Genomic DNA, 27,468 nt, shown 5'->3' with positions numbered 1-27,468 from the left:
TTCCAACTAATCGAAACTCAAAAGATCGATCCAGCAAATATCGCTTCTATTGTACCGATTAAATCGATGGATCGATTCTAGTGCCGTAAATAAAATCGATCGTCTAAGATTGATCTTTTACTAAAGATCGCCCAATCCTAGTTTCAATGATACATAAAAGCAATACAATTCAGTAACAGATTCAATGTAGAAGTCAAAATCAATCTTCTTAAGAACATTACTTTCGATGTTCAGGAAACAAAAAGAACTTAGCCATTCATCAGTTATTATCGTCAATGACCTTAATTTGCAATTAATCGAAGCTAATATATTGGCAGACAAAATGGTGAGTTGACAACCTGGAAGGAGCGGAATACCTAGCTCTGATCCTCACAAGTTCCTAATTCACGCCTCCCCGCGTCATATGATAACAAAAGACTACCAGCTGAAACATGGACACAGCTGGCTGGCGTAGCCTGGGCAATGTTGCCAGTCCGGCAATAGCAAAGTGAAGAGGTGCGACGCGAACACTGGCGCGGTAACCATAGAACGGTGATAGAGGAAATGCTTCACCAAACCTGAGCGTCTGTTCACCATGGAGGTGCGGCTCAAAACGGCGTCTGTTCTCCATGTTAGGAGCGGCTGATCACCGTCCTAGTGCCAGCGTGGGACTCTAAACAGAGCTGTGCACGATGGTCCCCCGGCGAGACAGGGGGTTGGGGCAGGCTCAACAAGCCACCCTGGAAAAAAAAACACATAAAGTTGCAAATACTGAAGAAAGAAATACGGATCGGAACAATCGGCACAGGCCTACGCGACGAAATGAGGACTACGATTGGAAACTCGGAACATGGAACTTCAAATCGCTTTGCTTCCTGGGCTGCGATAGGTTAATCTAGAAGGCGACCTGCGGACCCTAAGCAGACTACGAGGCTGTTGATTACTAATCGAATCGAATCTAATCTAATCTAATCTAATCTAATACAAACGCTGCCAGTACGAGAAAGCATCCAGGAATATGATTAGGTTAGATGACGTCTAATCATTTTTCTTGTCTAATTGATGTTTACAGCATATCTGAGATATGATATAAACATCAATAAGGCCAGGCCTACTGCGTTGTATTTGCCGCAAAGATGATTCTTGGAAATGAATGGGAACATTTCTTGGATCTACAGGGGTGGAAGGATGCGTGGACATACTATACCAAACGCTCCGAGTTACTATATTTAGTTGTGTGTAATGTGTACATATTTGTACAATATTGAAGAATCATAAAATAATGCAATGGAAAGATTTTACCGAATTTTCTCCTATGTTGGTAATAATTCTTCTGCGCTTAAAAGTTTCGTTGGATGCATCCGCTCCTTGTTTATCATGGAGTTTGCCGCAGTTCCTCGTCATTGTTCGTGGTTATGTTTAGTCCACCGCGTCCGGACCAGATCCTTAGCCATAATCTTGACCGCATCCATCTGATTTTCTTTGGCCAGCTTTTTGATGTAGGCGATGATCTTCTTTTCCTGCTGTTCCATTTTCATCTTCTCCCGATCCAAATCCCGCATCGCTTTATTCAGAGCCCGCTGGTTCTTGCGCATTATCTCGTCCGTAGACATTTTCTTACCGAACAGCCACTCCATTTTGCTGGTTGTTTCCCGGATTAAATAGTGGTAAAACTTGAATGAATAAAGCGGAACTTCGGTGGTCTCACAAGCTAATCTGGCACAAAATTGGATTGCAATCGGAATACCGGTCATAAAACCTTTTTTCGGCCAAAAAAGAAAAACTATTCTTCAAAAAACTTATCGATTTTCAAAACTGGCAAATCATCTTCAGATAAAATTTGGAAAACCGCGACGAAAACATAATATACGAGCAATTTGACAGCAGAATTTTTTCGTAGGTCTATAAGAATTCCTTTCAGCCATATACTTTCAGGCACAGCCATGCTTAGCGTACCGCTTCACTGGATGATAAGGCCTTTTGTTTTCTGCTGGCCCACGAAACTGTACTGCCAAAAACTTAAAATATGAATCCGGATACAGATTTCCTGTCTACAGCATCTGAAGCCTAATCCGCGTCGACAAATCCCAACAGAGCAGTTGAATTAGCCTTCTTGGTGTATAGGAGCTTCATGTCCTTTGTGCCTGTTAAGTAGCGAGCGATTCTTTTCAAAGTTTGCCAATGGGTATCTGCTGATATCTACCTAGGTTTCCTATCGAGTAGCTGATATCCGGACGAACACATAGCGTTGTGTACATGTAACTCTCGGTTGCTTCCTAGTGCTTATTTTGACGAAATTGCAGTTAACCATTCCAAACTTGGTCAATACACGGTTGATTTCAGTCTCATGGGACAATGATAGAGTTCCTGACATCCTGTGGTATCAAATCTTTATTCCCAGGAAGTAGTTGATTTCACCGCAATGTGACACTTGGAACATCTTGGAAAGTATCTTCTTGATGTCCAAAACCAAATCCAAATAATCGCCAGCAACCTAGGAGATCATCAACATATAAAATAACGAACCCATTACCTTTCCTAGTGGTCTTGACATAAAAGCAGTAATCGTGTTTGGAACGTGAAAATTCTTCCTTCAAGAGTACTTCGTTCAACTTGTTGTTCCAACAGCGTGGGCTTTGGTTCAATCCGTATAAAGATTTCTTCAATTTGCATTACCAGGCATCAATCCCGTCAGGAACAGCCAGGTACACGTTCTCTTGAAGATCCCTATAGAGAAAAGTGGTCTTCACGTCAAGTTGATGCACGTACATTTTCCTGTGAACCGCCATAGCCAGGACAGTCCGATTCGTAGCTACTGGAGCTTAGGTTTTAGTGCAGTTCACTCCATGCTTGTGTTGAAAACCCTTGACTACTAGACACGCTTTATAACGAGCAGATTTACCATCTTCATCCTCCTTGATCCGATACACCCACTTTGTCTTGATACGAACAGTATTGCTTGGCCGTTCCACCAGACACCAGACGTCGTTTTCGTTTATGGAGTTCAGTTCGTCGTTCACAGCTTGAAAACAGTTACGTTCATAGGTTCCAGGTACATCAGAGCACGCGCATTCCAGTTCGTTGACTAATTGATCGCAGGTGTGCTCATCGATGGCTTGAATGGAATTTGCTGCTGATGAACATTCTACAGCAGTAAAAATTCTCCCGGTGAAAAAATCATTCAACTTACCGGGGATCCTGCGCTCCCGTTCGCTGTACCTCATGGTTGCCGTATCAAGGCTCGAACCAAGCTCTTGTTGCGAAGGGAGAGCTTTTGGTCTCGAAAGCTACACATCAGCATCGTTGTCACCAGACTCGTCATCAGAAATCAGCGACGCACCAGATCCGACACTCTGATTCAGGTTTCCCTCTCTTCCTCGTCTTGTGGTGCAGATCGTAAGGTAAAACTGTTAGCATCACTTCCGGTTGCTTCTTCTTAGCAAACGGAAAGGAAACATCGTCGAATTTAACGTCTCTTGAGATAAATAGCTGCCTAGTATCCGCATCGCATAAGTGGTAGCCATTGGGATCACACCCTATCATCAACGTAGATCTGCTCTTGGGGTCTAGTTTCTTTCTCCAAGCAAAAGCCTTGCATCCGAAAACTCTAAGTTTTGCCAGGTTTATCCTTCAGCTAAAGCTCCGCATGAGTCTTCCTATCAGCAGCTTGGACTCCTGCTGACTAAGTAAATTGAAGCAAACACTGCTTCACCACCATGGATTTCGGGGCCATTGACTCGGTGTATGAAATCATTTACAAACGAGACGATATACCGTGATCCATTCCAGACAACAGACGTGACCGGGCCGCAAACGTCAGAATAAATCCTTTCCAATGGACGGCTAGCACGTGGTCTGGATCCGTTGAATGGTTCACGGCACGGGTTTCATGCTTCATTTCACCTACATTCGGTCCGAAACACCGATCACCACAGGTTGTTTTAGATTCTCCAGTGACTCAAAAACTTTCTTGCCATTCACCAAGTGATGAGTAGCCCCGGAATCTAGCTTGAACGTAATTTGGCTGTGGCTGGCATCCGCAGACTAATTCTTACCAACCATGAATGTAACAGCTTTGTTCTGCTTGCAGCTTGACCCGACAATCCTTAGCCATAAGGCCCTTCTTGTGGCACCTATGGTACTTTTCTTAGGCTTCTGCTTGAATCGAGCAAAGGCAGAAGGTTTCTCTTTACCAGTATCCACCAGCCAGTCTTTAGTTCATCGGTCATCAAACGTTCACGAACCACATCTGAAGTCAGCTGGTGGATTCAGGCATGGTCACAAAAAGCTACGAGACCATGTCAGTAGCAAACTTGAGTTGCCGAATGAGCTCATCAAAGATATTAAGATGTTCCTTGATTGACGTTCCTTCCATAATCTTGAAACTTCCCATCTGCTTCCGAACAAGAGGATTCTGAATTCTTCGCATAGACGTTCTCCAACACGGTCCAGATTTCCTTGGCAGAATTTTTGTCGTGGATCAGGTCCTTTTTCTGCAACATTTCCAGTTCAGCTTGATCCGTTCTTGGCGATGACCAAGATCTAATCAGGTTGACAATCTAATAGGTCGACAGACTTCAAGTACTTCTCCACGCGGAACTTCCAATTTTAAAATCCAGTCTCGGAAAACGGAATTATTCCGTGGACAGTTTTCTTCCGTGAGTCGCCCATAACCTCTTGAGAGTGAATAAACAGCAGTGGAAACGGGAACAATGGTTATATTGCACTGATCTTGAGGAGTGTTTAGATTGAAAATCCAAGAGCATGAAACTGTTGATTACGGTTTTAACAAAAGATTTAATTTTGACCGGTTTTTGTATGGGGCCGCCCCTGATCCTATTCAATTTGACAAGATGAGGGAATATATGAAGAACTAGATTACAATTTCCGATCATTCGTAGGTCTTGATATCATTTCTGATACTTTGGACGAAATGCCTAATCAACCTGATATGGTGGGATAATATTCAATGGATTTAATTTCAATTTTTAATCATTTGAAGGTCTTCGATATGATTCCAGACCATCCTTACAATTTGAATTACATTCTAACTGACCGAAGATCATCAGAAGAATTCCTGATCAATTTGATATGATATGGAAATATATGGAGAACTGCATTTCAATTTCCGATATAATTTCTGATAATTTGGAAGAATTTCCGATCATCTTGTTATGATGAGCGAATATATGAAGAACTCGATTTCAATTACCGATCATTTGAAGGTCTTCGACATGATTCCTAATCATCCTTTTATTTTGAAATACATTCTAACTGACCGAAACTCATCAGAAGAATTCCTGATCAAGTTGATATGATAGGGAATTAAATGGAGAACTCGATTGCAATTTCCGATCAGTCATAGGTCTTCGATACAATTTCTGAAAATTCAGAAGAATTCCTGATCAAGTGGATATGATAGGGAAATATATAAAGATCTCGATTGCAATTTCCGATCAGTCGTAGGTCTTCGATATAATTTCTGATAATTCCGAAGACGGACACGATTGACGGAATTTTCTTCCATACAATTTCCTTTGCCATTTCGCATTTCTTCTGGCGATCCATTTCATGTACAAAGTTCGAAATTAATCTACACGTTTGCTGCTGCTGAGAAGCAAGCATCGCGTTCAATTTTCAGATCTGTATAACTTCTGGATGGTGAGATTAGTGCTTGTGAAAACGCGATGTGGAGGGCTTCCGTGAACCTTGTCCTTAAATCTGAAAACTAGAATACAAACTTCTAATAACAATCATCTGTAATTAGAGACAGCTAATCATAATCGAACAAATCAACTACCTTGATAACCTACATATTGTTTACACCAAGCATAAAACATCAAAACAAAGAAATCAAATTGATCTTCCGAGTTCCGGTTCAGGACAAGCCCCCAGAATTATCGCTCCCTGACCATTGATTTCCATTGTTTCGACCTATCTGCGTAGAAAATACGTAGATAGGTCAGGCAACAAACAACGCCGCAGCATGATCGCTCCAATCGATGTCTTAATTGTCCAAATCTACACTATCTTGCTTTTGTTCTTTGCTTTTATATTCGTAATAAACTGGTTCGCTTTGCGTTCGTTATCTGATTTGAAAGCTTGAATGATTCCATATGATTCTGCAGCTAAACATAAAATCTTGGAGCAAATGTTCAAATCATCGCAAAGTGCTTTTGTAAACAATGACATCAAACGCCGTTTTAAAGAAAACTGATAGCTCGCCTACGCATGCTAACACCTTCCTTCTGGTGGTATTAGTATGCGTGGGTGAGCAATAAGTTTCGATAAATTGACGTTTGTAGGCATTGTTTACAAAAGCACTTCCGTCGATTTTAATATTTGTTCGAGAAACACATCTTCATCCACGGCGGTTGTAGCCGCTGAAAAAAAAAATATTCGCATGCTTGTTCAGTGAAAGTCAAATCCGCTGCCTCGGCGGTGTAGTGGAGCTGTCATCAGCAACGCATTCCGTAGGCATTAGGGAACAACAAACCTAAGCTTTGTCAGTGACTTTGCAGTTTTTTTGAACCTGCAACCCGATTACGAATCGATACCATCAGTTTGCAGCACCGTGACGAGGCAACCAACGACTTGACCTACAGGTAAAATGTATTCATGAACTACACAGTTGTGTGCCATGCGATATGGTATTCACTGGTTTGGTTGTGTCTTTGATATCAGGTTTTGGCGGGGTTTTTCGCGAATTCTTTCGTCACTGTGTCGGTCAAACGGCGTTGAAGGGGTTAACCTTTTTATGATATAAAAAAATAGACTTAATTTGAGGCAAAAGCATTTCTACCCACACTGTAATTTCAGTCGTATGGTTGCGAGTTCGCATTAATGACTTTAACATGTGTTCGAGTGATCTTGAAATGTGTTCAAGAACTCTTACTTACTAACTATGATGTTATTTTTTTCTTGCTTGGAAAAGAATGAAATTGCTCGAATGCTCGAGACTTGTTTGATAATCCAAAACGTCCAAACACTAATTTGGGCGGATACATAATAACCATGCTGAGCTGTCACCCGATTATAATAGAACGCTAATGAATATCTTGATGATTGTGCAAAATTCGATGGTAAACATGAGAGTCCACGATCATGTTGGCCATTCCCGGATGTCTTTCGGGTGCCTGAATTAAGCCAAAATCAAAAGAATGCGAAGTATTAAATCTAATGAGCATTCAACAATTTACTGGAGAGGTGTCTGAGCTTTCCTTAGATGGATCTATTCAGGTTTTTTATTCGTTCGCCGTCGAGAAACCTGGAAACAGCTCTTGACTCAACAACGACGACGGGCTGATCAATGAATTTCAATGACTGACAAGACTCTTCAGCATTGATTTGGATGATTTGTTGCGAAAGTAGAACCAAAGAAAAGAAAGACAATAATATTAATCAACGGGAACGCAATTCACGTGTTCATGATCGTTGACGGTGCTGCTACCCGGGCCCAAATTGCTACAAGCAGTTAGTGGTGGAATTAATCATGCATTTGAGTTAGTTTTTGGAAGTTGTATCATTCTAGATAGAGCTGGAATTAGGGCGTAACAGCTTTTGTAAACAATGATTTCTCTCGATGATTTCGCGGAAGTCATGGCACTCCCTGGAAAATCAACATCACCATCGAGTAAAGAAGGATTTCTTCTACCCGATGGATATGTTGGTTTGTGTAGGCGTGCACTGATTTCCGAGAAATCAACTAGAGAAGTCATTGTTTACAAAGGCTGTTACGCTCTAATTCCAGCTCTATCTAGCATTGGTTAGGAGCCTTCCTTAGCCCAGTTGGTAAAGGCGTAGCTATAAAGCAAGATCATGCATTATCGATATTTTTTCTTCGAAATCCTATATATTTTTTATCGATAATTTCGTTCAATATACAGCAGTTTCAAGCTAAATGACGCATCTGAAAACTTCCTTATTTTGCCTGGATCTACCCCATTTTTGCATATCTTTTTTAATGTTCTACGAACCCCATGCGCTTTTTCAGTGGTCTTATTGCACCAAAGCATAGCTTACACATCTATCTTGAATCTTGAAATATATCGAACTACGGTTATGTGAAACTATTGAAAAATAAATGTGTGATGTGCCGAGGGGCGGTCCGTAATATCGACATTTATGTCTTGAAATTTCTATGCATCTAATATACATATTTTTTAATATTGCGTTTATTTTCCAGGCTCCTTTGCTGTAGCATTGCGGAGCCAATATTCATTGTTTAGATAGCAAAATTACTTAAACGTTAGAAAAGCGGGGGCCGATAACTCGCGGCTATCTCGAGGTTAGGGGTAACAAATTGTAACAAATGGATGGCAGGGTACGGATTGAGAACACAAGGTTTGGAGAGCAATGTGCTCTTGATCTCGAACTAAGCGACATACTGATGAAAAAGACAAACATGGGGGTACACCGATGGGCAGCTAACAAGTTGGGAGAGCACAAGATGACACTAACTACTAAATCCTCAGATTTAACACATACATTAAATTCAAATAGTCGAGAGCTTGGCTAGCCAAGACATCTCTTACGGGTATCGCTGGTTGTTTTCCTCGGGCCCTGAGGGATGTGGATAACTCAGATCTGGCAACACGGTGTAGGGTACATGACCAAACAATATGCTCGATATCATGACAACCAATGCCACACGCACATAAATTGCTGCTTGAGAGCCCAATTCAATAGAAGTGCGTGTCTAACGAACAGTGATTGGGCATAAGCCTTGACATAACGCGTATAAAGTCACTCTATCGTTTTTGAAGCAATTTTGAATATCCTTGCATTTTTCTCTTAAAAACTGAATTCCTCTAAAGCTAGATTTTTTTGTGGAACACAATATCTGTCTACTTCTGCATTTTTCTTAATATAAAAAACTGCAATGGATAGCCCTATGTGGTAGTACACAATGGTGACGTAGTACTACGTACTCTTATATAATAAATGTTATTTGTTAACTGCAGGAGAAGCTTGTGTTTTGTATAGGAATAGGAATTCGACCATGGTTATCTCTGTTTATACTCTTTAGTGTGACACACTTGGGATAGATGGCCCACAGCGACTCACGAAGAGCTACTGATTCCGATCAATGGCGGTGCGACTTCTTCCTCCTTCTACGGCCTTTCGTTGTGTACTGGAGAACAATGTTCAACGCCACGCGCCGAAAGCACTGCTGCTGCTGCTGATGCCGACGACCGGACACTACCACAAACGGTGATTGGAACTGAATCCGATCAGCGGTTGAGGGCAGCCTTGATAGCTAGCTGCTAGCGGGGAGCGTTTCTTTGTGTACTCGAGAACACCACCACTCACCACGCGGTGATTGAATAAACACCGGTTGGTGAGAACGGATGCAATTCAACTTTGAAATCTGTGTTAGGGAAATCGCTTTTCGCGGGCAATCGGTGATAATTTTAATTATCATAGTAACAGTTGCACATTCGTGCAATTTTCAATAGTGAAATTTTTAAAAATGATAGTCTTATTTTATGCAGATGCGTAGAAAAAATTTTGATCGATTGGTGATAAAATTATTGAAATTGGTCCAGGGGCAGCTGAGTTATTAACGTTCAAAATCTTCCATAATTTCGTTACATGTTCCATTTTCGGTTTTCACAAAGTGTACCCCCATATAGAAATCATAGAAGTAGTCCTACATAAAAAAAAAATATTTCTAAAAACAACATTTCCCCTGCCATAGCTTCGTCATTTTTGACCAACTTCGAATCTTGTTTTAAATTTTAAATTTAATGCTATTCATGTGCACTAAAAATATTAGAACAAAGTATGCCTCTGAATCAGCATTCATCTAAAATATTCTGTATGGCCTTTTTAGAAAATGGGCAGAAAATGACATTAGAAAACTAAGCACCTCAAAACGATGAAATGGCTAACAATGCGGACCATTTTAAACGCCGAAACTTGGGAAAGTTTGGAATGGATAGTTGACTTTCAAAACACCAGATTACCTTAAAAAATCGATTAAAAATATTTAAGAAAATAGCTTAAAACTCCAAAACATCAAAATGGTGAAATTTTCAAAACACCAAATTAATCATTTGAACGTTAATATAACTAGAATCGTCAAAATTGATTTATCAACACTAAGATGAACAATGTTAAAATTAGGGTTACTTCCACTCACTTGCTATAAAAAAAATGTTTTTCGGAATTATGAAATCATGAGATGGTACAATGATAATTAGTATTTGTAAGCTTCAAGACGAGATCGGAAAGTACGTGTTTGACACCTCAAATCTGTCAATAATGCTTTAAGTGCGTCACAATAATCGATTTTACGACTCGTGAGCGCTCACTCTGAATGAACGCTCACGAATCATAAGATCGCTGATTGTGAAAAATTTTACTCGAAAATTGCTTGTCCGATCGGTTTGGTGTCCTGGGAAGTATTGCAGGTAGTACACTGAAACAAATCGACATGTACCGTTTATTGGATCCATCTTATAACATAGCAATGTCAGCAGATTTATTCATTCTATGTGATGATTGATAGATTCCATTGGATTATCACTTAAAAACTATGACATACTTAGTACTTGATAATACTTTGCTTCGAACGTGGTTAGCGAAGGTAAGAAGTATATGAATATTGTCTGATATATTTCATGGTGAAAAACTGTTGATATGTCATGGGTGGGAACAGACATCTAGAAACTAATGGAAAATCATATAAGTTTGCACTATGAGAAAATTCAGTAAAATATACCTGTTTTCATGATAAATATTGCTCACTAAAATATATATCTTATAAGATAATCATGTATATTTTATTGGAGTTGCTTTTACTGATTTTTGACGTTTGTTGATATGTCGCGTGTAAATAGACATGTAGAAACTATTGGACTGTCATTTAACTTTGCAGTATAGGAAAACATGTATATCTCATTGTAATAGCTTGCTTTGATTTTTGACGTTTAAAGATTGTAAACAGATCTATACCAATCATGAAATAGTCATTTAGAAATGCCTTTTAAGAAATCCAACAGCAAGCATTTGTTTTTGCATGTTTTTTCTGGGATGAATATCGTTCCCAATAAAATACATCTTACATGATTGTTCTTTATAAATTATTGAAACAATTTTCAACGATGTTCAACGATCATTAAAATGATTAGTTGAACTAAATACTACTAACAACAATGATACTGTTTTGAATAATCTTTGTTTGTTATTGTTTCATATGATAATTGGTTCCAGAAAAGAATGTATTGAGATTGAAAAAAAAAAATGATTCTACTGTAATATTTACTTTGCTATGATTCTAATTGTAAGCCTTCTACACGGCTAATTCAGATTCCAGCCCTAAGTAGTATTCGAACTTCATGAGCCAGTTCTATCAAATCATATAATTTAGTCGTTGATTTATTGCACACAGGTGCATTAAGAAAGATTTGAACAAACCACACCACCGAAACGGAACATAAATTTGTCAGTGCTATTTGTCTTCACTCTAGTAAAACGAGCATAAAGTTGCACTACATTCCATGTCGGGAGAGCTGTTCTTACTTCATGCTATTTGAACGAGCTCAATCTTGAAGTCAGCCGTGGCCCAGTGGAATCGAGCACAGACACCGAAAGCATCACACCTCAACAGATCTTGATCGAATCCCAAATCAGCTACAATAAAAAAAAGGCACAACTGTGAAAGCTCCCACTGCCTGATGTTTATTTTTCGAATTTATTTTTAGAAATCGATTAAATACATGTGTCAAAAGAAGAAGTAAATTTCATGTTATTTTCACATAAACTTTACTTCGATTGATTTATGACACATATATTATATTGTGCTGAAAAGTATAGCTTATGCTTATGGCTTTCAAATCCATTTCAGTTAATTATTATAATTTGATCGATTTTCATTTATCATATGACGATCATATAAAAGTTACCAAATTATCAGCATTGTAAATGTATCAGATATTCATATAGAATTTACCTGACACATTTTCAATCATATCATTTTCAATGGATTATCTTATAGCGCAAATTTATTAGACTTCCACATAACAGGAATATGTCAAATTCGTTCAGTGTAGATGAGACCATTAAAAAAAAACATGCACTCTTAAACAAATTTACATTTTTTTTTTAATTTCAAATAAAGTCTCAAAACAATTATTCTCATATTTTTTTTTTGTATTTTTTTATTTGTTGACATGTTTTTTGGGAAAATATCCAAAACTTGGTCCAATTACTGTTTCGACTTTATCTAATGAAAGTACACCAAATTTACAATAAAAAGCACCTGAGTAAAGTTTTGCTAATTATCACCGTTTTCGAGGTGTAGCGATTTGAAAGTAGATATTTTAAAATGTTGGTAGTTTTTGGCTATTTTTTAATGTATTTCGCGGTTCTTCAGTTCCAAACAAAATTTCTAATCTTCCCGAAAAAATACACTCAAAAAATAAATCACATTTCCGATGGAAAATATCCATTAGAATTTCACATAACTTTCACGTGATCTCATAATTGGGAATCGCACCACGAAATCACATGAACCTTATGTGTCCAATGAAGTTTATGTGATTTATCACATAGAATTCATGTGATCATGTGAATGTTATGTGAATTTCAGATAAAAATCATTAAATTTGTTATTGGAAAAAGATCATGTGCGTTCCCAATGGATACTATATGAAAACTTTTTTCAGTGTATTGTCGGAACTGGAAAACCTCGAAATACATTTAAAAATGGCCAAAATCTACCAACATTTTAAAAATATCTATTTTCAAACCACTACATTTCGAAAACGATGCGACTTAGAAAAAAATTACCCGGGTGCCTTTTATTGTAACTTTGGTGTACTTTCATTATATCAAGTCGAAAAAGTAATTGGAATTAGTTTTGGATATGTTTCCAAGAACTTTTTTCGTCCATCATTTCTCCATCTTAAACTTTAGTGCAATAAATGGCATTTTTGTCTCCTATCAACAAATACAAAAAAAAAAATAACAATTGGAGAAAAATTTGTTTGAAAGATTTTATTTGGAATTAAAAAAAAAGTTGGGTAATTTTTTTTCAGAGTGCATTTTTTTTTCTCGAATAGTCTCATCGATTATTTGCAATATTTCGCAAGACACCAAGCCGTTCGAGCAAACAGTTTTCGAGAATTTTTTTTTTTTTGAAAATAAGCTTGATATTTTTCTATAGGTCCTTTTCAAAAATAAGGCTGGATCTAGGGAAAGTACAACTTGATCTGAGGCCTCCCTTAGCTCAGTCGGTAAAGGCACAGCTACAAAGCAAGACCATGCTGGAGGTGGCTGGGTTCAATCCCGGTCCGGTCTAGAAATTTTTCGGGTTGGAAAATTTCTCGACTTCCCTGGGCATAGAAGTATGATTGGACTTGCCACACAATTATACCAATGCAAAAATGGTACAGGCATCGAAAGCTCTCAATTAATAACTGTGGAAGTGTATCTAGAACACTAAGTTGAGAGCACGCAATAAGCTAATATGCGATATGCAATAAGCTTGAAATGCGAAGAAGAAGAAGAAGACAACTTGATCTGAAGTAATATTTGGTGTAAAAATTGCTCTAATTAGTAATTATTATAGTTTTTAATATAAATATTAATGATATCAACTGTCAAACGGAAAGCTACAAAGTAAACAATTTTAACAGTGTAGCTCTAACGAATACACTCAATCACGGTATACATAAACAAGGTAATATACTCTCGGTTGTAAACATCAAGTTTGAATGTCGACTTATGACGTCATTGCTATCTTTCAATAGTTTGCAGGGGAATAACTCAAATTGTACAGTGTAAATACATTGCAGACACACCAAATCACTTCATTTTGTTCAGCAAAAGGCTCTCCTAGGCTCTCATAGGATAGGAATGACGTCACTATGCAAATGTCATTTACCGGAATATCTTACCTTATATAGCGTACACCGGGCACTCAATGACGTTTCACCGTTGTTGTTTATGTTTACTGATGCAGCTTTCTGTTTGTCATTATTTTTGCGTAATTTTTCGTTTTTGGCTTCGGCATTGGTCGGTCGTCCATTACAACATCCGGTAGCAAATCTCACCAGGCTCATGGCGAATCAAGCGAAAACGACCACGGGACGTGTATATTGATATCATGTACCAAGGTACCAAGGAATGTCGAATTTAGAAGGACAAGGAGTGGATTTCGGTGGTGATGGCCAGCAAGATCAAGTGTTGTGTTCCACCGATGATGCACGGAGGCTTAGGCGTGTCGATGTTTTTTTTTAAATTTCGTGTTGGTAAAAGACAAGCTACAGTCATCCCACCCAGATAAAACCCCCGCCCCATTCTTCAACTTCGATCATTTTTCCTTGTTTTACATGTGCATCTGCGTGTTCATAAATAAATAGGGAATAATAATTGAGAACTTGAGAGCACAGGTAATGATTGCCATTCTGTATCCTTCTTTCGACAGAGATACACTTGCCGATAGATTTCGGATTCCGTCAAAAAATTTGACATTCAATTGGAATCAATCAACACAGATCCACAGCATTTCATAAATAGTTGGAAAAATAATTCAAACAAATGTATACCGTTCTTTGAAGTATGATTGGATTCTTTCTAACACTTCCGTTTCAAATGAATCTATTGACTCGGATTTCGAGTTGTTCGTTTTGCTGGATGGCATGAATTGATCCAAGCCTGCACGAATGGTGTTGGCCAACTTCAGGATTAGTTTTTTCTCCTCTCTGAGAAAAGTAAATTTTTCCGGGTTTTCTGCGTAAATCCCGTATATTTCACGCATTCATGTTCTTTTTATAAAAGAACCAAATATTAAAATTAAAATATAGTTAATATAGCCAAAGTTCTGCACTAATACTTGTGCATTTCACAAACGTCAGAAAATTCTATATCGCCGATTCACAAACGTCAGAGAAGTCTATGAAGATGTAAAATGGCATAGTCGGTCATAAGAAACGTGTTTACAAATTTTCAACAAATATAAAAAAAATACAAAAATAAACCGATTTGCGAATTTGTAGGGAATTGCTCATTAATAACACTAAATCTCTGTGCTCAGAAATAAAGCGATAAAACACCCCAAACTAATCTGAAGTGATAAAACATCAAATGGCATTAACATTCCTGAATGATTATGAAACGCCAAAATATTTAAAACTTTTTAAGGAATGAAAGATTCCATTTAAATATTTGAAAAAGAAAATTTCCTTGATTTGTTTTCTGTGCTGAGCACCAATGCTACCGACGCCAGCGAGGCAGCTCCCACTCCCGGACCATACCTATCGACCCATCAACTCATGAACAGGGGACCAACGGCTTTACTTCCCTTCCGAAGAAAGGCGTGATCAGAGATGTTATGCCTCAGAACATCCCGGTGGTGCCGACAGGGATTGAACCCAGGCCTGCTGGGGCGAGAGGCAATCACGCTTACCATGTTACCATTACACCACCGGCGCCGCTGTGAAAGCTGCTTATCTGACAGAACTCAACGGATTGTGTTTGGTGCTTATATTTATAGTCTCGTGAGGAATAACCTTGGAGTGCCCCAGGCAAGTGTATTAGGAGCCCTTTTATTTATTATGTATATTATGATGTGTATCAAGCAATTTGTTTAACGATTTTACTGCATTGATCTTTTTGTAGATGGTACTGTGTTATTCATTGCAGCTAAGTTGTGAGAAGTTGTCATTTCACATTTGAATGAAGATAAGATTTCTCTAAGTAGATGATTGAAGTGTAAGCAGTTGAAATTTTATTGCATGTAAAACTAAATTCATTGTAATTTCGCGGAATCGAGTAAATGAGAACGTCTCTGTTGATGACGAAACTTTCGATCGCGTTCGGGAGATTTAGCATCTTGGCGTGATTATTGAGACGACAAACTTAAGTTCAACTCCCACATTGACAGTGTCATAAAAAATGCCAAGAAGTAGGAATTGTATGTCGATTGAAAAACGATTTACCTATTACCAGCCAAATGCACCTTTAAAAAGCATTTCTCCTCATCTAGACTTTTGCCCTTCCATTTTATTTTTGGCCTTTGTAACACAAATATCTATGCAAGTGCTTGCAGAGTAAAATAATGCGCTTGCAGAATTGCTTCCACTCACTTGCTATATAAAAATGTTTTTCGGAGTTTTGAAATCATTAGGTGTTATAATGCTACTTGGTACTTGTAAAGTACACGGAGAGGTTGTAAAGTGTGCGTTTGACTCATAAGATCTGCCAATGTTGCTTTCAGAGCATCACAACCAGCAATCTTACGATTCGTGAGCGCTCACTCTGAACACCACATTTTTGGACTTGCGCTTCTCAGAATTTATTGTATTTTAAATGAATAAATGTTTGCAATTCGATGCCTAGACACATGAAACGTGCAACAACACTAGCAGAAGTTAAGAGTCATTGCATTTCACACGTTCACGTTGTCTTGTGAGATTTTTTTTTTTAATTGATTGATAAATAACGAAGTTATCTCTAACGGAATACTTTGCATGGATTGCTGTCATATCGATTTTTTAATAATTATTGTAACACTGTAAAAACTATTTTGTTCCATGTTGCTGGATTTTTAAATTTTGATTTAATAGTAGTAGTTTAAAAAAAATAATGTTGAGTAGTCTTCAAAGGTTTGAGCCTCGCGTACGTATTACATATATGGAGGGCTGAATTTAACGTAAAGGTTCAAATTTGATAAAAAACGAAGCTTTGAAGCTTGTTTGGAAGATGCCTTGAGTTAGTAGTAAGTATTCTGTCTTAGTGTCGGTGGTTTGTGAGCATTCCTGTGTTTGTTGAAAATAATGATAGCATTATAAAGTTGCGGGATTGCTAGCGTATTAGGATGCTTTGTTGATTGTTCATGAATTCTTGATCGCTTGTAATACTTATGAATATTTTAGGTGGACAAAATAGGTGGATCATTCAGGTAAGCGTTGGGCAGATTTGGATTTTTAAGATATAATCCTAAATGGGACCTAGATTATTTAAGACTCTAGTAGCCTCAAGTCCGTGCTCTGTCACAATGTTTCATTGTGATTAATCAACACTCAAAGGGGTAAAATATCAAATTTGGGGTGAATTTGAAAGAAAGGGAGCTTGAAGTGTAGACCGCACTGCCCACTGGACGATTCTGAAGCCTGGCCAAGTGAGTGGGTTGAAATTCCATTGAAATCCAATTCCAATTGATTTCCAATGTATATATTGATGCATTCAAACCAATGGCATTTGAGATAAGACAGAGATAGGATGCGGAGGGCCCGCTTATGTAATGGTTTATTGGTTATGTTATTGGTTTAAATAGTTTAGATAGGCTAGAAATGACAGGTTTATAGTGAGAGAATGTACCATATGGTGCCCGTTCACTGATAAAAATCAAATTCACATTGTCATGCCCTGCGCAAGAATAAAGGGAATGATGATGATTTATCAAGTTTTATTTTGCATTTGCATATAATTGTTATTGTAAGTTTGGTTTTGTAATTATAAGATAAATAGTTCACCTCATTTGAAACATTGAGTTCTATAAACTTGACGAATCATACATATAACATAAATAGTAGTAATTACAGTGTTGCATGATCTAACGACAACTGCCTGCAACTTATGTTGGAGGGGCCAGCAGGGCTGATTACGGATCAAAATTTTAACCATTACCATTTTACCAATTCGTCATAAAGTAGTTTTAATTATTTGCGGTGGACATTGACCAAAATTTGATTTTTTTTTATATAAATGTAATCCTTAAAAGGACCTAGATTATTTAATAGCCTGGCAACCTCAAGTCCGCGCTCGGTCACAATTTGTAGTGTGATTAATCAACACTCAATGGGTAAAGTATAAAATTTGAGATGAATTTGAAACAAAGGGAACTTGGAGTGTAAAGCTTGCTTCATTTAGAATTGGAACAAACTTTTGCTCATATTGTAGTGCTCCTGGTGGACGGATTTGGAAGTTCTTGGCGCCCACGTGTCGGGAATTTTGTCAGCTTCATGTATGTATTTTTGACATTCCGCAAATCGACTGTACCTACTTTGTAAACAATCAACATGGAAGCCGAAAGAAGGTAAAAAATTGTTCACAGTTATTTGGAAAATCCATTGTGGTCTGCATCTAAGCTAGCTAAACAGCTGAAATTGCCCAGAAATACCGTATGGCGCGTTATGAAACGGTATAAGGAAACATTGACGACGATTCGGAAGCCTCAAGCCAATCGTCGGAGTGGAACTGTCGACCGGAAACTGCGTAGTAAGATTTTGAAGACGATTAAGAGGAATCCCAATCTGTCGGACCGTGATTTGGCCAGAAATTTCGGTGCTGCCCATAGTACCGTGAGGAGAACTCGACTCCGGGAAGGAATCGAGTCGTATCGAGTTAGCAAACAGCCAAATCGGACCATAAAACAGAATAGTGTGGCCAAAATCCGTGCGCGGAAGCTATACGACCAGGTGCTGACCAAGTTCGACGGGTGTCTTCTGATGGACGATGAAACCTATGTCAAGGCTGACTTCGGGCAAATCCCAGGTCAAAAATTTTACTTGGCAACGGCTCGGGCGGATGTTCCAGCCAAATTTAAATTTGTTTTTGCCGACAAATTTGCACGAAAATTTATGATTTGGCAGGGCATTTGCAGCTGTGGCAAAAAAAAAACAAAAGTTTTCGTTACAAATAAGACAATGTCGTCGGAACTTTACCAAAAAGAGTGTCTCCAAAAACGAATTTTGCCGTTCATTCGATCCTACGGCCATCCCGTAATGTTTTGGCCAGATTTGGCAAGCTGTCATTACAGCAAAGTCGTTCAAGAATGGTCTGCAGCGAAAGGGGTCCAGTTTGTTCCGAAAAACCTTAACCAACCCAACTGCCCCCAGTTCCGCCCTATTGAGAAATACTGGGCAATCATGAAGAGGAGACTCAAGGCAAAGGGAAAGGTTGCCAAGGACATCAATCAGATGAAGACCTGGTGGAATGGGACGGTCGAATAGGGCACCCGATTGAAGCGATTTGGACGGGGAGAGTGAGAATGCCAACTCCCTGTTGATAACATTTCGTGGATAAAGGGCGGGCTTTTCTCCCCAACTCATTGGGGCATCTTCCTGTTTGGGGGCTTGTCTTTTTGACCAATTGGCTGATCAAGTTGCTGGAAGGAGATTCTTCATTGTCCCGTAGATACGTATAGGCGACTTTGCCTATCGATCTACCCAATCCGTTTTTGGCCCTTCATACAGCGACATGTTGAGGACAATCAGAGGTTATTAGGCTTGATCAAGACCAACAGAGAAGAGAACCCACTGCTGTCGAAGTTAGTTTCTGTGCTACAATGGGTGGTAAAAACTATCATCATATCATCTTCACAAAATAGGTGGAACATTCAAGGTATTCCAGTGTTGACAAAATATCAAAAAATCAAGTCTCACCAAAGCCCACGATCACGCTTGATTTTTCTACAACAAGCACACAACTGCGGTTGATATTGCAAGCTGTGATGTCGCAGCTAGGAATATCAAGCATGTAATTTTCTCCAATTTTATTAGAATTTCTGAGATCAAAATTTAAATACTAATTAATTTTCATCCAAGTCTGATATTTTGAAAAAAATTCAAAATTTTTCATATAAATCTTAATCTGAAAAAGATCCAGTGAGTCTCAAAACGTCCCTGGTGAAGAAGATTATTGTATAAATCGTTATCTTAAATAAATGTTCTACTTGGAGATCTCTCACCAACATTTCCTTGTATTTCAAGTTATCTGTTCCTGTTCAAATTTCGGTCTAGTATTCGTAAAATCAGTGTTTTTGTAATCCAAATTAAAAAAAAAAAAACATTGAAAAGCTTATGAGCTCTTGAAGTTATAAAATTGATTTAAATTCTGGAACCAGTGCAGTTTTGTGTCGTCGTTGAGCATTATTAATTAACAACAACTTTAAAAAGGATAACAAATTCTTAATATTAATTATGTTCATAAATTAAGGAAACGAGCATCCGTTATGTATCCTTCCACAGACATTAAATAATTGTGCATATTCTTTTGCCTTTTTGTTAATTGGGATTTTTAATTTCGAAAAACACACTGAAAAGTTTCGTTTTCTTAATACAATTATAGTCTCTGTTCTACATCACACATGTTGGATACGGGATGTCCATGTGTGATGTAGAACAGAGACGAGTTGTGTTTGTTCACATCGACCGATACTGAGTGGTTGCGGTACAAGCACATATCGTCGGTAATAGACGATTGTTGTGTATTGAGAACGCTTGCGCAAAAAGACTAAGGTAGGGAAACGGATTCGAAACTCATATGTCATTAGCCAAATACATCCGTAGACCATAGGTCCACCGTTGTATAATTGGTAATGCACCCGTGTACTGAATGGGAATTTTGGGTTCGAATCCCACCGGTGCCCTTGGATTTTTTCGCAAATTTTCTCACACGCACGTCTCTTGCCGATGATATGTGCTAACCTCTCAGTATCTTCTAACTGTCGCATATAACAAATAAAAATTGACTTCCAGTCGCTAACCTAAATCGAAAATTAATTTGATGATAAATCATCACTATGGCCCGGTGGTCGGAGGTGAGGCCAGCAGCTCATACAATTATAGTTTAATCGCTCCCATAGACATAGAAGTCGGTTTTTAAATTTTTAATTTTTGACGCAAAATCTATTAGTTAACAGCTCGTTCCCATTCAAAGTCCCACCGAGGGGTGCTAAGATGGCGTTTTTATTCTAATGCAATCCCACTTATTTAAAATAGTTCCAGTGCACGAAAATTGAAGAATTTTTGGATTAAGGTTCCATTTTTAATGCAGATTACGATTATGTATTTACCTGAACACCCCTAAACAACCCAATTCTTCAATGTTCAACAATGATCAACGATGTTCGGGAAAAAAAAATCACAAACATAATTTATGGATGTGCAGCGATTGGTTGAACAAAGTCAACGGCGTTGTCTCAGACATCCTCGGAAGTCACTAGAAGTCACTCAAACTCACCTCATACAGGAAGAAACAACTGTTGGCAGCGACCTGGACCAGATTGTACAGCCGAATAAAATTCTTCAGATCGTACGGCTTACGGTTCTCCATGAAGCGGGGCCCAAACTTGAGCACCGCCAACAGGTAGACCGCAATTATTGCTGGCACTTGCCAGTTGGCATCCATCAGCGGTAAGTCGGCACTCCGACTATCTGCAAGCACAGAATCGCAGAAACACAAAACAAGGAATATCGTATCAATAAGGGGTAGATGGTGTAACGGAGAGCAACAAGGTTCAGGAAGTAAGTAGCATTCAAGTTGGCAGAGTCACATTCACTTTTCATGTCTTCTCGGATTTGAACTTGAACGGGAAAGGGCATCGCACTGCAATGGGACGTTCTTGAACTAGGCACTGAAATTGCATTTTCGTTTAACACCACCGTACCTCGATGATCCAATATGAACTGGTTGTAGCCATTGAACAGCTTCTCCATTATGAAAGACATATTTTCGTACGACAATCACCGGCCGCGAGTCACCGATATATGCGAATGCAAGTAGGTAGGTAGGTAGGTAAATATTGGCACTGAGACACTTGATTTTGGATAAATACTGTCTATTTGCAAGGTTCTTCACTCTCGATATGGCGATGATTATCCGAGGGGATTTCGTTTGCCAGTCGTTGCTGAAGATTTTGACTGGTTCTTCCCCAATCGAACAGAACTGGACAGAACAGAACGGTTAGCTTTCCGATGTGGTACTAAGCCGGGTTTGCTGCGCGATCATAGCTTATATCGTTCGACAGAACACCCTGCGAACATGATTTTCCAGTTCCTTTCGCACTCCGTTTCGCGTGTAGTTGCGCGCCTTTTGCAGAGTTTAGCTACCCAGCGATGTTCGCGTGCCAGTGTTGGGGTGGTGATAAAAGTTTGGCCTTATGGTGGCGTGGGGGGCGCTGCAAAATAAGTGACTACGCTCCTATGGTTATCCTTGGTAATGATTAAGGAAATTGATCTTATTGCCGGCTATTAGAAATGGAAGCGCAGGATGAGTTGCAAACATTATGGAGGTTTTTCGGAAAATTGAGAAATGCTTTTATTGATCCCTGTTGATGTTGTCTATCATTTGTTGATGCAGTAATATCTGGCATTGAACTGTACACCATTTTCTACTCAGTTGCTGCACATTAATATATCCTCCCGTACTGCAGAAAAAAAAAATAATCAGGAATGTGTGGCAAACAAAACGCACCACTAAGAATAGTAGCCGGCAAACTTTGAACGCAGATTATTTACATACATATATCACATCAGAGAGGAAAAAGTAGAAAACAAGCCCATAAAGCAAGCTGCGCTGGAGGCGTAACTGTTTCGATCGTAGCTGGCAGACAAGATGAGTAAGCGGAACTAACGTTGTCGTCAAGGTCATTTTCGGATGAATGTTTTTGTTGCAGTAAGGGAGTTGTTTCGTAGCGATAGAAACGATTGAAATTTGGAGCCCGTTTTTGTCGTTGTTGTTTACATCGGATGTCGTCGCACCTGAACTAGAGTTAACACATGGCGTTGTCTCAGACTCTGTCTGTTGCCGTGATATTGTGAGAAATTTGGGACAAAACACAATGCACAGTGGTCCAGAATGCAGATTTGTGGTGGAATGATATGTTTTGTTCCTTATAGTTAGGCCCTCATTTTTATGACAATGAATTCTAGGGTGGTTCTTATTATCATAAAATCAAAAATCTAACTTTTTTTTATTTGAAGAAATTAAGGTATACATTTTTCGGCAAAGTTATAGCTGAGCTAATTTCAAGCAAGTAAATTTAAAAAAAAAAATTGTATCTCTTAAATTGACCGATTAAGAGTTATTTTCTTGACTTGCGTTAGGGTGTCTCTATAAAAAAAAAAAGTTGTTTGCTCTAGTTTTCTTATTTAAAATTTCTCAGCAAAGGTGTCTTCAAAAACTTTTAGATCTTTAGAATTCGCAAATTTTTGCTGCACAAAACTTGTCAATATCTTTTGCCGATCAAGAGTAATTGACGATTTTCTACTAAAAATATGCCCTTGTCAAATGCTAACATCTCTGGTTGGGGCAACCAAAAAAAAAAAGGTGTTTTTACGGCATTTGAAAGGACGTATGATATAAAAATCAATTTGAATGTTTTTACTATATTTGGGCATATCTTTTTTATTAGAAGAGATACGGCCAATAAAATTCACTACAAAACATTCGTCTTAAAGAGTATTAGAAGTCTCTGGAAGATTACTTTCATGAGAAAATTGAAATAAAAAAGTCAGTGCTAAAAAACTATTTTTTTGTAGGAACAACCTAAGTCAACTCCGAAGAATTACTCTAAGTTCTCATTTAAGAGATAGAAAAAAATCATCTTCGACAAAGTTGCTTAAAATTAACTCAGCTATAAATTTTTAAATCATCACATGTCTTTACTTTGCAAAACAAAAAAGTTAGTTTATAAAAAAATTCTTATTTGACGTTTGCAAACAACAAAAGAAGGGAATTTTTAAGCACAAAAACTTCACTAAACTTCTAAATATTGAAACAAATGTACTTGCACATTTTATTTATATTTGTCATTAGAGTGGTCCTATGAAAACCATATTTTGTTTTAACTTTTTTATTTCAATTTTCTCATGAAAGTCATCTACTAGAGACTTTTTAAACTCTCAAAAATGCACGTTTCATATTGAAAGTTGTGGTCTGTATCTCTTCTAACAAAAAAAGATATACCCAATTATAGTAAAAAATACGAATAAATTCAAATTGATTTAATACGAGTTGTACAAATATCATACCCTTAGTTTTTCCCATTATTGAGAATAACATACGCCCTTCAAAAGCCGTAAAAATTTTTTTTTTGTTTGCCACAACCAGAGATATTAACATTTGAAAAGGACATATTTTTAGTAGTAAACGTTTACTCTTGATCGGCGTAAGAGCTTGACAAGCTTTGTTTAGCAAAAATTTGCGCCTTCTAAAGATTTAAAAGTTATTTGAAGACACCTTTGCTGAGAAATTTTAAATAAGAAAACTAGAGTAAAACAACTGTTTTTTTTTTAGAGACACACTAACTCAATTCAAGAAAATAGATCTTAATTGGTCAATTTAAGAGATACAAAAAAATTTTTTAAACTTAGTTGCTTAAAATTAGCTCAGCTATAACTTTGCCGAAAAATGTATACCTTAATTTGAAGTACTATTTTACTATGCCACTAGATGTTTTGACAAAACCTTGGCTAATGGTATCTTTCAATATTGATTTGTGTGTATTTTGAATGAATTAAAAAGAAACGGTGTTCCATTGAATAAAATAGCTGGAAACGACAGTTTGTCACAAATTACTTAACGCAAGATTTCAATACCGCCTTGTGCATTCTTGTTCAACTGTAAGAAAAGCATCATAAAATTGCTTGGCTCCAAATGACAGTTCGTGACTGCAGCCGTCTGGCTGCATTTGACGTTCCATTTTTCTCTCTTCGCGACTCTCCCTCAGGTTAAGATGTTTAGTGAACTTTTCGTGCATTTTTTTTTATTATTTCAGTCCTAAAGACTGGAGCGTGCAAAAATTGGTCGACAAAAAAATCGTTTCTTTCAGTCAAAATTCATACCACAAAAATTTTCTTATTTTTCTAGTTCAATTCATATATTTAAAGGAAAAAATGTTTGTTAATTCTTTTGGTTTGCCAAATCCAAACTGCCGTGCCTTCCGCTTAACCCCTTCCATTAAATTTTGCACAGTGGTCTCATCGACCTTATCCGCCGCCGAACGCCAGTTAGATTTATACTGCTGCTCGTTTTCCATGGATTTATTAGGTTTTTTGAGATTCCGTTTGACCAAGGCCCAATACGGTTCGATAGGGTGGAGTTCTGGGCTGTTGGGAGGGTTGTGGTCTTTGGGTACCACAAACACGTTGTTCGCATCGTAACACTCGATTGCCTTTTTTCCATCGTGGCAGCTCGCCAAGTCCGGTCAGAACAGCACAGGTCTATTATATTGCTTTAGGAATGGTAGCAACCGCTTTTCCAGGCACTCCTGGACGTAGATCTCTTGATTGATGGTTCCCGTAGTAATGAAAATGCCACTTTTTAGATCACACGTGCATATGGCCTACCAGACGAAATATTTTTCGGGAACATCGATAGTTTGATGGCGTTGAAAATTTCAGCCACCTTCCCTTTTCCTGATGCGGTATAAAACTCTTGTCCCGGAGGCTGATTGAAATCCGCCTTCACATAAGTTTTGTAACTTTGTGAGCAGATTCGTATACAGCTTTCGGGACAGCTGCTTTGCCGCCGTGTTTTGTTTGTAATCTCGGTTCGCCACCTTCACTTTCTTAAACGTCGACAACCCGCCTCGTTTCTTGGCCCACTGCACAGTAGTATGGGAGACATTGAGCATGCCAGCAACGTCCCGGATGGAGAGGTTAGGATTCCGCTTATATTTCACCGCCACCTTCTTCGTCGTCGCTGCCACGTCCGGATTACGATTGCCACCACTTCCAGGCTTCCTGGCGGTCGACAGCCGCTCCCCGAACACTTTTAAAACGTTTGTTACGGTTGAATTGGCCACATCCAGCAATTTTACCAATTTAGAATATGAGAACGTCGGATGCTTTTGCTGCGCGAGCAAAATTTTGGCACGCTGCTTCTCTTGCTTGGACGTCATTTTGAAAACTGGAGAGCAAACGGTGAAAACTCATCGTAGCAAGCATTGTATATACAGTCAACTTCGAAATGCAGCATTTCAGGTTTTTTTTGCATTTTTAACAGAAATACATAAATTTTAAGTTGACCAATTTTTGCGCGTTCCAGACTTTATGTACATATAGTAAAACTCGGCCAAATTCAGGAACTCATAAAAAATTGAATACATAGTCTATTACATTTGGTTCCTTAATTGCAATCAGATATAAGGAGTCCATAATTTTAACGTTTTCTAATTACATAACTGGAACTTATGGATGAGTACCACATCATTATCAACGTCACCGTAAGGACAGGTTTTGAATGGTTGCAATAACAACGCGATCGTAGCTTGTATGATGTGATATGAGGGGCTTGGTGGCCTTAGAGCGACTATACTTGCTTACTGAGTAGAACATCATGAGTTTAATCTTGTAACGCTGTGTGGTTTTTCTGTAAATACTATATCAATTAAGTTCAACTAAATTAAAAATATTTATTTATTTTTAATTTAGAATTCATTCAGTAGTGAAATATTTCGATCGTTATTTATGGTTAGGTGTCCTGGATAAAACTTTTGCTATATTTTGCTATAAAAAGCTCACCAGAAGCTTTTATTGCACATGCGCCATGGAATACTTCGCCATTTGAATAGTTTGGCGCAATTTTTGAATGAAAGAGTCGCTTTTTAAAAGACAGCCTTAGTGTCTAAAGAAGAATGTCGTTAGGAACTTTCTTTCTTGCGAAAGGTACTCTGACTCGTCCATTTCGTTTCCAAATCGGCTGGTGAACAGAAGTGCGGGAATTAAGTTATTGAGTTTAGTTCAAAATCGTTTGTGCTTTTGCCTTGCCTTAAAAGGTAGTGAAATATAGTGAGTGCGCTCATACGAAGGCCCGCCTATCAAAAGGTAGCTAAACGGAGAAGAGTGAAGTTCGCTATTCTTCGGAGCGAAACTTTCCCGACGGTCGCCAATCAACCATCGACGAGATCCTTTTTCCGCTACAACCCCTGTGGACCATTCTTTCCGAGAGCGCGGACCGTTTGAGTGAGTAGCCAAGAGCGTACCACGGTCCGGATTCAATCCAAGGAGAGGGGTGGGTTTCATTTCATCCCGGGCGGTCAAAGCGGAAGCTCAGTATGCGAAGCCGTGCGGCGGTAAGTTGGCCCTCTTTTCTCTAAGGGGCGAATCTCCCGGGAAAGCACGAACACGGTCGAGCCTCAGCTCTCAACGTAATAAATCGGAAGCCTTCCGTCCAGCCGCCACTCTCTCCGCAACTTTAGTTCGGCCATACTGCGCACGAGTCAGCTTCATCGCTGCTCGCCATACTGCAGCTCATGTGCGGCGCCATCACGCCTCACCGCCATCGTCACGCTAACATCGTCTTCCGTAGCCATCATCGAGTCGTCCAGTCCCCACCGTCAGCCATCATCGAGCCGTCGTTATTCGCATCGAAAAACCTGCGCAGGTATGTTGGAGCATGTTTTTATTCATGGCCATGATTTGATCTTTTTCCGTACACTCATCCAAAAGTCCAACCCGAATAAACGAACTCAATAGATTTTAAAGAAGAATGAAGATAAGCTTTTTATGTTTTAGAATGATTTTTCCCTGGAATAAAAGTACACTCGCTAACTTACGTTCTGTTGTTTCCTTCGGTTACTGCTCAGTTGAGTAAGCATTCCTTCTTTGTCTTTCCGTTTCGCACATGTTTGGGTAAGTCAGAGTAATTCTGCGGTTCAACAGGACTTGGCGTTTTACCTTTCATAAAGCTAGTTGTGCCATTAATAATCGGAAACCGTTCAAGAGGTTCTCTGAGATAAGGTCTCATAAATCG

The 27,468-nt window shown here is 38.6% G+C and overlaps 1 protein-coding gene across 1 annotated transcript in view; it reads right to left on the bottom strand.

The window, feature by feature from the left end:
- Positions 1 to 21,617, bottom strand: part of LOC135704051 (very long chain fatty acid elongase AAEL008004-like) — a 28,294-nt gene extending 6,677 nt beyond the window's left edge. Inside the window, exons 1-2 of the mRNA XM_065225473.1 lie at positions 21,380 to 21,617; positions 20,953 to 21,146 (exon numbers count right to left, since the gene is read on the bottom strand). Of these exons, the coding sequence (XP_065081545.1) occupies positions 20,953 to 21,146; positions 21,380 to 21,440 (255 nt within the window). The 5' untranslated portion in view covers positions 21,441 to 21,617. The remainder of the gene's footprint in view (positions 1 to 20,952; positions 21,147 to 21,379) is intronic.
- Positions 21,618 to 27,468: the final 5,851 nt, after the last annotated feature.

Source organism: Ochlerotatus camptorhynchus, unplaced genomic scaffold (assembly GCF_037179485.1).
Source record: "Ochlerotatus camptorhynchus isolate MF236.1 unplaced genomic scaffold, CSIRO-AGI_Acam_v1.1 ptg000021l, whole genome shotgun sequence".
Lineage (NCBI taxonomy): Eukaryota > Metazoa > Arthropoda > Insecta > Diptera > Culicidae > Ochlerotatus > Ochlerotatus camptorhynchus.
Note: the sequence above shows the minus strand (reverse complement) of the source record. Positions and strands in the feature narration are given on the sequence as shown.